The 12,427-nt window shown below is 42.8% G+C and overlaps 1 protein-coding gene across 3 annotated transcripts in view; it reads left to right on the forward strand.

Annotated features, from left to right (window-relative positions):
* The window catches only part of LOC105836176 (protein bric-a-brac 2), a 456,038-nt gene that overhangs the window by 427,763 nt on the left and 15,848 nt on the right, over window positions 1-12,427 (forward strand). Inside the window, exon 6 of one of the 3 annotated variants that reach the window (XM_036286199.1) lies at window positions 11,327-11,507. In XM_036286199.1, coding sequence (XP_036142092.1) covers window positions 11,327-11,507 — 181 coding nt within the window. Of the gene's footprint in view, window positions 1-1,823; window positions 11,186-11,326; window positions 11,508-12,427 lie in introns of those variants that run through there. The other 2 variants (XM_012680027.3, XM_036286205.1) reach the window with 2 other exon arrangements.

The following is a 12,427-nucleotide window of genomic DNA, read 5'->3' on the forward strand; positions in this document are numbered from 1 at the left end:
AAATTATGGTTAATGCAACTATTTTTTTCTCTCAATGTACTTCTAAGAAAATTTACTAAAACATTGCCAAATTTTATTAAAATTTTAGTAAATTTTATTAAAAGTATAGTAAAATTCTTCAAGGTTTACGTTGCCTCACAATTACCACGATTTTAAGGGTAATTTTTAAGAGAAAATCCTCTCCGTGTAGAATCTGGTCTGTCGCGGGGATCCCTCGTCATTCCCATGCGCGTCTCGTGCGCTACCCTTCGGTCCGGTTGGATTTCTTCCTGCGCAATTGCGCGCAGCCCCCGGGAAACGGAAATCGGCGCGGCGCGACATCGCATAAATCCCACGGCCGACATGAGTGACGTTAACTGCCGCTAACACGCGCGAGTGTGACGCGGGCTCTGTGGACCACACAGTGGCCGTGTTTCCGCTCCCTCTCCCTTTCGCCCTTTCTGCCTTCGTCTTTCCGTCTCGGCTCTTTCGCGTCGAGTTTCGGTCGACAGCGAGGGAGCCGGCTAACGCGCGCGGCACCAAATGGTATAATTACAGTGCCGTTATAATAATCGCGACGTATAATTATCGACAATCGCGATTAATAGCGACGTGTGTACGAATGAACAATTAAATCGAGGTCTTTTAATTTGGAGCCGATCGCTCGAGGCTGGCTCGTAATCTCGACGTAGGTCTTGATAGGAGTAAGAGGGGGGGGGGGGAAACCCCTTTGAATCCCCGCGATGCTTTATTTAATTCGCTGCTGCCACCTCCTCGTTTTAATGCTGATAAATTATTTCGATTGCTTACTCAGACGAATGAATCTTGAGAGTCTCGTAAAATTCGCACCCTCGGTTTGATATATTTTTACTCGCGAGCGCGCGGCACTCGTATTCTGTTGCTATTTACATATTTTACTTGCCACCACCTAGGTTTCGTGCTTCCTTCTCGTAAGTCAGCCGCACCGATCACTCGATCTTAATATAAATAATTATTCGACTATTAATTATTTTATGCTTATTTTTTTTATCTCTTTAATTCTATTAGCACTAAATTTTCTAATATCTAAAAAATCTTTCCAAGATCGAGGAAAAACCTCCCCATTTGAATGTGGATTTGACCCAATCTCTACTAATCACATCCCATTTAGAATCTTTTTTTTTTTTAATTAGACTTAATTTTTAAATCTTTGATATTGAAATTACTATTTTAATTCCATTTGTTTATTTATTTAAACTACCCAAGTTAGAATTTATTTTCATATCATTAATCATTCTTATCATTCTCATCTTAGGGTTATACATTGAATACTTAGAAAAATCACTAGATTGAAAAATCTAATTTACCTCACATGGGAAAAGAAACCAACAACGCAATATATTTTTTAGTATGTAATTTCTAATCCTCCATAATTGATAACAATACATGTATCCCGCAAAATGTTTCATTCGATCTTTTGTTCTCAGTCTTCCTAGACCTTTTTATTTTTGCTCATACATTACTATCTTTTGTTTCGTTAATTTTACAATCGACTTGTTAAAGAAAATCCTCAACATGTCTTTTTAACATCATCATAAGTACTTTCAATTATTATCTTTTCTCATACAACAAATAATTTACACTACCTGCTAACTCTATCGGGTATCTGTGACATACAATAATGCAGGACAAAGCGAAAGTGGAAGAGATGAGAAATCTCTTCCATAGCGCGCGATTTTTTCGCGCCGTCTTCTCTAGGTGCGGCTTTTCTCCGCGGTTTTCAACGCGAAAAATAAAAAAAAAAAAAAGAAAGAGAAAGACGGAAGACTGAAAAGTCGAAAAAGAAATCGCTGACTATTTTCTAGCTGACTATACGAACCTGCTGAAGCTGAAGGCGCCCACGTGGACGCGGCACGATCTCCAGGAGGCGATCGAGGCCGTAGTGACTCAGAAGATGCGCTTCACCCAGGCGTCCACCAAGTACGGGATCCCGAAGGGTACCCTCTACGACAACATCCTCGGCAAGTCCAAGAGAATGATGATCCTCGAGGAGACCGCACTCGATCCGGGCGAGGAGACGGCGGTCCTCGAGTTCTGCTGCGACATCAGCGTCAGCCCGTACAATCGGCGGACGAAAAAGTCCCTGAATGCGATACTGAACTTCGTCGAGCGCCTCAGGCGGAAGCACGATCCCGGCTTCATGTTCACCGGGCTGTCGGGCTTCCGCTGGTGGTGGGCCTTTTGCAAGAAGCACTCGATAGTCTCGCTCTACGTCAACGACGAGAACGAGAACGGTGCCGATTCCTCTTAACGTCGCCGGTCACGGTCGTCACCGAGTCGTTTACCGTGGAGCTTTTCGTGACTGCGAAGAGAGAGAGAGAGAGAGAGAGAGAGAGAGAGAGAGACGATTTTAATTTTAAGGAGCGTGTCGAATTACGTACGTAAATCGGTGGATTCCCGCGCGGCGCACATTCGTGCACCGATCCTTTTCTCTTAACGCTTCCTCTCTAAAATTTCGTGGAGGGGAAGTTCTATCGGTACAACTTTTCGAGTGGTTTGCCTCTAATAACAGTTAAAGTTTCGCTCTATAGAGTTGCAAACCACTCGAAAATTATACCGGCAGTATTATCACTTCTTTGGAGTGAGAGGTTTCGCTCTATGAAATTTAAAGAATTATAGATGTAGCATTCGACTTTTCACTCACAATTATAGTGAAATTCAATTACGTACTCTTCACTCTTTAAAGCCAGCCAGATGCTTGTTTTCGTACTGGATTGCTCGCTGGAGGGAAATACTCTGTTCTGATTGGGTGCGTTTTTCGAAGATGAATGAAAACCAATCAAATCAGGATATTTCCATTTCAGCAAGCAATCTTGTAAACGAAAACTAGCATCCTGTGCCGCTGGCTCCAATCTCGTAGAGTAAAACTCTAGAATGGTGAAAATTGGGCTTGTACTTATATAGTGATTTGCCACTCTTGCAGGACCGAATAAGATTCCTCTCTGACTCTTATTAGGGTAGCAATTTATACTTGACGAAGTTTAAAGAGTAAATTTTACAGTCGCTCAAAAATTGTCAAATTTTCACCGTGTAGGAGTAAATTTTGACTCTATAGGAGTGAATATCGCTACTCTTATTAGAGTAACAAATTATTTGAAAAGTTGCACAAGCCCAATTTTCACTCTACAAAAGTGAATTCTGGCAAGAAAATTGTACTCAATTTTTAGAGTGACGTTTTCTCCACGAGATTTAGAAAAACGAAGAAAATCTGCTCCGTTTCTTTATTTGATCCGAAGAGGACGGTGAACACCTTTGAATACTCGATCTTTTCGACGGACGTTGATTCTTGTTAAGTAGAATTGCGCGAAAGTGTAATCCGAAGAGTGAGATTCCATCGCGTCTCTGTCTCCCGCGACTGCGAGAATAACGGCAAATCCCTTTGCCTCGCGGGCAAGAATAAAGAAAAATGTGGAAAATTTAACGTCTTCCTCTTTTTCTCGGCCGGGACAACGAGTTCATTCAGGCGGCATTAAGGCAAGAGGGAAATACGGTAAAGTCACGGATTCTCGAACGGCGTGCCGTCGGGCGCGACGCAATCTTTACTCGCCTTCCTGATACGCGATGTACTCGCATTCTCGGACCGTAAAAAAATAAATGGTTAAAAATGGTGACCGGCGCGTTCTAGGAGAAGGCAACGTCGCGTTCAAGCACAGCGCATCTCGAAAGATCATCTGACCATTCATAGAGCTTCAATTACAAAAACATTGGAAAAAAAAGGAATTTAGTAATAATAATGATGCTTTTTGATGAAATAATTGCAGTTGAATGTGCGTAACTATTAGTAACATTTAGTAATTACATTAATGGTAACTAAATCTAATAATAGTAATTAAACTGTTACTAAACGATTACTAAACACAGGACCACAAATTCTTTCGGGAGTTTATCCGAACCAGATTAGGTATTTCTTATAGATTTTAGGTCACTGAAACCGAATACGAACCCCATCACACGTCAGGGTTTTTATTTATTTGAGAAAAAAAAAGACCAAAATCTGGGGTAAAATATTAAGTAGCAGGTCGCAATCGCCTGAATGGGTTATCGGGTTTGTGGGTCCAGGGTTTATGGGTTCACAAGTTCATGGGTAAACGAGCAGTGCTTCAGGCGACCTGTTGTTTTATCCTTGATTTGGGTGTTTTTTTCTCGAATAAATAAAAAACCTGACGTAAACGGGTTGGACGGGCTCTGGATCCTCCCCCCCCCCCGGTTTCAACGATTTAAATCCATGAGAAATATCTGGTCTGGTCCTAGCAAACTTTCCTAAAAACTTTGCCTTATGAAACGGTTACCAACCGTTACTAAAATTCATTATATAAACTGAATCTTTAATGGAAATTGTTTCACCAAAGCTTATTCTGCCCGTCGTCACCTAGGCTCGATTACCGAATTCTTTTTTTTTTTCAATTGCTCAAGTGAAAAACGAGCCACTCGAAACGTCTTCCGGACACATTTCGACACGTACGCGCGTAATCGCTGATCCTTCTCCGTCTTTTTCCCCCCCCGCTTTTCGATCGAGCACTTGTATGATTCCTCCGGAGCATGCGCGCGCGGTGCCGACAATCGACGCGCAATCCGTAGACTTCAACGCGGAAAATCGCTGCACAAGCAAGGTCGCAGGAAGAATTTGCCTGCTAATTGAAAATCGAACGGCCCCGCGCGCGGCGTTTGCGTCGTGTGGCGTTTGCTCGAGCAGCCGCCGCGCGAAATGATAACGCGGTAAAATCGACGTGGGGGGGGAAGGGGGAGGGGGGAACGGAGGGAGACTTTAATCGGCAAAAAATGTCTACGTTCGATTAAATTTAATATCCATCGGAATCGATTGCATCAACGGCGATTAGCGCGGTTATTCCCACGCGACAATATTCCCCCGATCCCTTTTTCCCTCTCCGGTTCTCCGACGCTTCTGAAGTAATAGAATTTCCATGACATGTTATACAATAAGAGAACTCCCGTTAATTTATTTGCGGATAACAACTCGATTCGCATTGAGAAACGCACGCGGGAAATATTTGTGGTATAAAGTGGGAGAGGAAGTGGCGGAAATGCGCATTCGAGATATTGAGCTTTTGTGAAGAAAGCTGCGCGATTCGTGATCTCAAAACGATTGCGTTTCTTCTTTTACGTTTGTTCAATCTTTTTTTTTTTTTATTATTAATCGTTCGTAAAAGTCGCAACGAGAGAGAAGTGCGATGTCGGTACCGTCAACGGAGAAGGAAAGAGCGGTATGTTTTCGGACGCGTCGGACGTTTCGAGGAGCTCGCTATCGCGCATTCTTGCGAATCATACTCGTGAATGATTTAGCGTGTAATGAGGTCAGTGCCTTTTCCCACTCATCTCTCCGTCTTCCACGTAATTTAATCGACGAGCGCGCGAAGAGAGATGTGTGTACACTCATCTCGCACACACACACATCCCGCACACTCTTTGTACAGTATATGTATACACTTTTTCGACAGTCGTACGTCTCGAATCGATGGGACCAATTTGTCAACGGGTTCGTTAACCGAATACGCTCATTGTTGACAATTATATATTTTCCTAACAGGTTTTCTACGCCTGGCGAGGCGAAGGTGTTTAAGTTATTAGCGTTGCCATGTTACCCGCGTCTGCCTTTCCGTCGCCGGCAATAATTGCGAGACATAATTAATTTGTAGCGTGTCAAGATCCCGACAAAGAGAAAGGCGTTCACCGTAAGAAAGTGTACGTACGCGTGTCTCTGCTAACATTCCAAATATGTCTAATGGATAATCGCGCTTATGAAACGGGCACGCGTATCCATTCCTCGTTAGGAAAACAAAAAGAGCGAGGAGCATTGTTAGAGGAGGTTGAGGAACATTAGAAAGACGATTTATGAACGTGAGGAACAAATGGATGAGGGAAGTATGTCGCCTATTTACATACGAGAGCACCGATTTAGTATAGTGCGATAAATATTCAATAATTGACAAGCAAAAATGTTTTATAGTGCGTATGCGCGCGCGCGAGCGCAATATTATTACATCGGAACAAGTCGTGCGGGCATTTGCCGGTTATTTGTTATAACGGCAATATAAATAGTGCGGACGTAACGCGCAAGGGAAACAGCCTCGCGGATAAACGAGTATTCGAAAGTAGAGCAAAGCGGCGGACCGTATAAAAGAGAGCTACATCTAAATATATATCGGCTCTATGAATTCGCCTCGCGGCACGCGACTCGAGTGTTAGATCGCGATAAAACACGGGGAGATCGTTATTCCGGCTTGGCTGATATTAAAAAAAAAAAAAAGCCGCTGGTAAAAATAAACGCGCGGTGACGTCGCGTGTTTCACAAATACGCATAATCCGCTCGCGATTAAAGCGAAATCGAATTACCCTGACTGGGAAATGGGGTGAAACTTTGCAGGGATCTTACACGGTTAATTCTGTCAGTGGCAGATTTTTTTCAATGTTTCCGCTATGCATTGAGGAAAAAAAGTTGCTAATTTGAGTAAATTTGTTAACTTGATTAAATTTATGAATATTTGAACTAGAAATAAATTTAAAATCGTAGATGGCATAATCATAGAAATGAAAGAAGAGTTTGCCAATAATGGTCAAGACTAAATAATAATTACTAAAGGTCAAGTTTCAATTAAATATTCAGATAGTCCAACCAAATATTTAGTAACCATTGTTATTATTAGATTCGGTTGCTGTTAATATAATTGCTAAACATTTAATTGTATTAATTAAACATTGAACTGAAATTATTTTACCAAATCTCGCTTATCACTACCGAATTCTCCTTTTTTCTCAGTGTGTAAAAATGTTAATGCAAACTGTCGCACACATAATTATATTGATTCAACATTACCAATTCAGTATCACACTGATGTTGTTAATTTGACAAAATTTTTCAACTTGATTAAATTTCTTCCATTCAAGTATTTATGCATTTAACTTAAATACATAAAATACTTGAATTTAACTATTTAAATATGTATTTGACTGAAATGCATAAATAGTTGAATTGAAGGAACTTAATCAAGTTGAAAAATTTAGTCAAATTAACCTCGTTTTTTTTCTCGGTGTACTCATCATGTTTAGATCCCCGTTATATGCAGGGCATATATCTTCCTCGTGCGTTTAGCTCTCCGTTTGCGCAAAAATCTCATTTCGCGACGCATAATACTTGACAGCGCGACGACGAGGAATGGATATTAGATTACCTCCGCCACCGGAGCGTGTCGCACGGACAGACGGCGACGGCGGCACGATACTCTTTTATCGGCGTATTCGCGTTTCGCGGCCGCGGGGGAGGAGGGGGAGGGACGACTCAATTACGCGCGCGCGCGCGCGCGCGCGGGGCGCGAGAACAGGATGGACGGACGTTAACAGGGTCGGTCTACGCTTTAGACTTTTTGCTGCAATTATTGACTGCGACTGACGTGTGCGCGTCGCCGGGCAATAAGCGACTAATATCCAGCAATTATCGGTCAACACGCTGCAATTAATGTCGAGAGCCGTCCGCGCGACATTAGGGGAGGAGAAAAAGAAACGCGCCGCTAATTTCCTCCCCCTCGGTGCCGCGCGACAAGGATGACTCGACAGTCAGATTTGCAAAACTCGCTGGGAAGAGTTCAGTCCAGGGTGTTTACCGTCGGCTATATCTGGAACATTCGGGGAATTCCCAGATAGCGCAGAGAGTTCAAAAAGAACCCAATTGTATGTCACCAATTACGTCACCAGTTATGAATTCCTTTTGAGATGCAAAAAGAATTATTTTTATAAAAGTAATTCTTTTTGCACCTCAAAAAGAATTGATAATTGGCGACATACAATTGAGTTCTTTTTGAATCTCTGTGCTATCTGGTGTTTTCATTTCTTTTTCACTCCAGGAAATCATGAATTTTTTTCTAGGGGAATTTCATTGACACATTCAAGCAGTTGTTTTTAAATTTAAATTTCGTCTGTATTTTTTTCTGATAGAACTGCTTCCGCGGATTATTTTTTCTTCATAAGTGCGAAATGTAGACGATCGATCAGCGATAAATGTGGCATATCTCGTTCGCTTACATTCTCGTGTGACTGGTAAGTTTTTATTATTAAAAAAAAAAAAAAAAAAACTACAGCAGAAGGCAATGCTGTTTTATAATACAAGACGCGCGTTGTATTTTATCACCTTTCGAATTCTGTACTTCCGGCGAACTAGATTCACGTGTCGCAGACAGATCGTTATATGCGGTTCATATTTTTTAAAAATACTTCCTCAAATTTAATATTCTTATTACTTAAACCGGCTCTTTTTCGTGATCGCATAATTCGAGAATGTAGGGAGCGCAAAATAAGAAAATAAATTCATTTCATAACTGCAATAAATAATGCTTCAGTCCTACCTGGAATTTTCAATAAAATTCTCTTGAAGCTTTTTACTTTATTACAAAATTCGGGTAAACATCCTGATTCCGCCACGGGCCCTCGATCGAGGTCCGTTGGGGCCCGGCAGACGTCGTCTCCTCTAACGTGGCGCACTTCTCGCGTCACATTATCGTCGATCGTCGCCCTCCTCCCCCCCCAGAGGGGGGGGAGGAGGGAGCGGCGACTTCGTCGCAGTCCGCGTATTTACGAGCGGCGCGTTAATTGAATCCCGGCGAGAACGATGTAATATTATACCGGTGTTATCGCGCGTCCGCTAAAAGTGCGACACGCCGAGGTGCGCCTGGGAACGCGCGAGTGGAACGGGGGTGGAGCGCGCGGGTGAGGCGAGAAAATTAAGTGTGAATGAGCGGTATTAAAATAGGCGTGCGCGACACCTCTCCCCCTCCCCCTCTGATAAAGTATCGAGGGTAAAGCGAGGGCGATATCTCGCGGCACGGCGGCCGTAAACCCGGCCGCGTTACGATACGCGAGGATAATCGCGTCGCGCGGATCCAGGAGCGTGATCCTCGGTAGCGAGGACGATCTCCTCCCCGCCCGTTCAGGCGCGCTGATAAGAGACGGCTGGAAATCGCGAAGGGACCGTTGCGCCGCAAGAGCCGAAAGCGTTTCGCAAGAGGAAAGCCCGTTCACGACTCCGTCCTGGAGTGCTACTGTGCTGTATACGTAAATTGTTGAATGTTAATTCAGGTTTGGTACGGTTTTCGTTATTGAAGTTTCGACAGCTTAAAATAACGTCGAATAAGATTTTGCTTGCGTTGAGATAGTTTTGTTACGTTTTGATAGTTCGCAATCTGTGGGGTGAAATAAAATGTGTTAATTTTGTCGGTGTGTATTCACCCGGAGCAGTTAATGTTTATAGAAAAATATGCGTAGCACTGTTGGGATTCATACTGCGTAAGTAGAAAACGAGATGCTGAACAACGAGAGGAAATTGTACTTAGTGCCTTTTTTTAGATGAAAGATATTATAGATAAAATCAAGGGGGGTATTTCAGTCTACGGTGCGAAAAAGTGTGCCTATTTTTGTAACATTTAGTCGTATCGAAATTTGTAGATATCTGTTAAATGCGTAGTGGACGTGTAAAAGCGATAGGAGAACACGTGCAGCAGTTTTCTATTTAAAAAAAAAAAAAAAAAAAAAAAATTTCCAAAAATAAGGAAATCTGTTGCGCTCTGGACTAAAATATCCCCTTCGCGCGATGACGGAGTTTTCGAGATCCGCATTCTCGTCTCCCGATCCTTGATCTGTAGTCCGCCTGATATTGTCACTCGAATTCAGCGTCACGCACGTCAATAGCATAACGTAACGCGGGTCCAAGGCCCGTTTGCACCGGATTCGGATTCAACATCGATCTAACTCGCACTTCCCGTCTCTTTCCAGTTCCAAGAATGAGAGGAAGCGCGCGCGGAAGGCAATTCAGCCTCGGAAATTAATTTACGTCGGTGCAAACGGGCCTAAAAATAGGCCTCGACCGGCCGCGCGTGCGTGTTTTCCCGACGAATTGTATTAATCGTCAAATTGATCAGGGGGCTTAATTAGAGCCAATAACTGAACGATCAAATAATTGTTGCGAATTGAGGCCGGCCATACGTGCCATACGCGAGTGGCGGAAGTAACCGAACGCGAACGCTTCACCGGCGCTCTTTTCCCAACGTCATCGCAAGCCTCCCCGGTCCCCTTCGATCGAGATCTTCTCATTCGATCATAAATTTCCCATCCGCACGCGGCGGACGCTGAAAAAAATACTCCGCCACGTAAGGGAGACTCTTGTAAACGCGTTGTATAAGTTGTGGGGCGTGTGATATATCGGCGGCGCGCGCTAAGCGACTCTTTGTTGCGAGGCATATCCCCCGATATTACGGTAAAGCAATTACGAATGAATTAGCGACCGTTGGCCTGCAATGTTGTTTCCCGTTTAGGGGTTGTAAGGATAATCGCCGGACGCGAGATGTTAATTCGTCGCGTTCGATTTTTAATTCAATTTCGCTCGGTCGACGAAACAAGGAGCAATAAGGAGTTCAGGTTAGTCCTAGGGGTGAACGAATGTTCCTGTAACCGGCAGGATGTGCGCCTTCAAACGCGGCTCCGCGGGCCGTCCTGTTGCGCGAGGTGCGTTCTTAGTGATGCGCGTCCCGGATAATACCTCGGTTCCGTGGCGCGCTACCAAGGTACATTCCGTATATTTTCGTAGAAACTTCCCCCTTCTTCTTCCGCGACACAATAATCACTTGTTCGGCGTTTAGCGTTTAAGTAAGGGAAGATTCTTTCTTTTTTTTTTTTCCTTAGTGTTAAGTAGCATTTAACGTGACGTTAACCGCGACGCGCCCGTTCCGTCTAACGACGACTCTGTAAATGGCTCTGTAACGATTGTAAGGGCGAACGGCGATACAATCGAATATATTTAGGTTTCACCTGGAAAAGACGTGAATCCCTTAGATTTACTTCGCCGCAACCTACTTCCGCCTTACGTGCACACACATACACAAACACACCTGTCTTTCTTAAGCGCCGTTTTCTAGGTGACTCCGCCCACGTTCAAGGTATAAACGGCAAATGCACCTGCGTGCATCGAGACGAGCGAGTATCGATTTAGCGTGAAAATTGCACATTGCGGAATCATTAACGCGACAACGATTCGCCCTCTCTCGCCCCGTTTTCGATCTCAGTAGATCCCGAATCGCATCGTGAATCGAGGGCTGTTGCCCGTCAATGAGCGCGCGTTAGACGAGAGCGTGATGGACGATTGATTAATAAAAAAATCATGCAATAACGAGAACATTTATTCACCCTGAATCCCGCCTCTATTTTTCCCCCCCTTCCTCACCCTCTCCCCTACTGTTGAACTGGTCGATCGCCCCGACTAATAGCTGCTTTTCTGTGTTTTCTCTTTTCCACGGGGGGCGTTTACTAGCAGACAGCTACCAGTACCAACTGCAGTCCATGTGGCAGAAGTGCTGGAACACCAACCAGAGCCTGGTGCACAATCTGCGCTTTCGCGAACGTGGACCCCTCAAATCCTGGCGGCCGGAGACCATGGCGGAGGCGATCTTCAGCGTGCTGAAGGAAGGGCTCTCCCTCAGCCAAGCGGCAAGGTACACTTTTTTTTTTATTGACCTCACTTGTGTTAAGATATTTTGATGCATATGGAAAGAATGAATTTTTATCTAAAAATTTAGCTGGTTTTGGTGGATGGATTTAATGATGATTTTGTTGGACTAGTCAAAATGCAGACAGTTGAAATTATTTTGCATAAATGTTTTATTTACATGAAATATAAATGGCTATTCGACTTACGATCAATTCGATTTCCTGGAATCTCCGAACATAATTCCATCATAAGTAGAGGAATAAAAATTTTTTTTCTCAAGCCAGTTTTATTTCAAGGTTAAGATTTAATTTAAAAATGTGTATTTTTTCTAATTTTATCGACTGTAATTTGTCGTAACATTTGCATATAATTTTTTCAAATTAACCATACAAATACTTTTTAATAATATGAAAATACATTTGAACGTCATTAAAGAATATTTTTTATATTTGTAAATTGTTATAAAAATTTAATCGAATGGCCTAGTCGTGCGCAGAGAAGGTGCCCGAAAACAATGTATGTACAGAATGTTAAATAAACAAATACCTCTAATCAACTCATTTCTGTGGTTGAATTGCTTAGTTTCAAAGTAAGCAGTGTTCATATTATGCACCTAGTAAATAATAAATTAAATTCACGTACACACAAACCAAATTTGATACATTTTTGAGTTTTCCGTTGTTTTAATTAAATTAACGACATATTGAATAGAAGCGATGGCGACATAGGAATGATTAAAAAATAACTCAAATTGAATACAATTCACGACATTACGAATTTAACAGTGTGCATTGTAGCTCAAGCTGATTGCCAGAATGTCAAAACTTTTTACAGCATATTGTTCGTCATGCTCGAATGTCCTACATAATTATTTTCATCCATCATGGAAGTCGTGTTCAAATCGGTAGCCAACTAAATTGGTAG

The sequence above is a fragment of the Monomorium pharaonis genome, chromosome 1 (assembly GCF_013373865.1).
Source record: "Monomorium pharaonis isolate MP-MQ-018 chromosome 1, ASM1337386v2, whole genome shotgun sequence".
Lineage (NCBI taxonomy): Eukaryota > Metazoa > Arthropoda > Insecta > Hymenoptera > Formicidae > Monomorium > Monomorium pharaonis.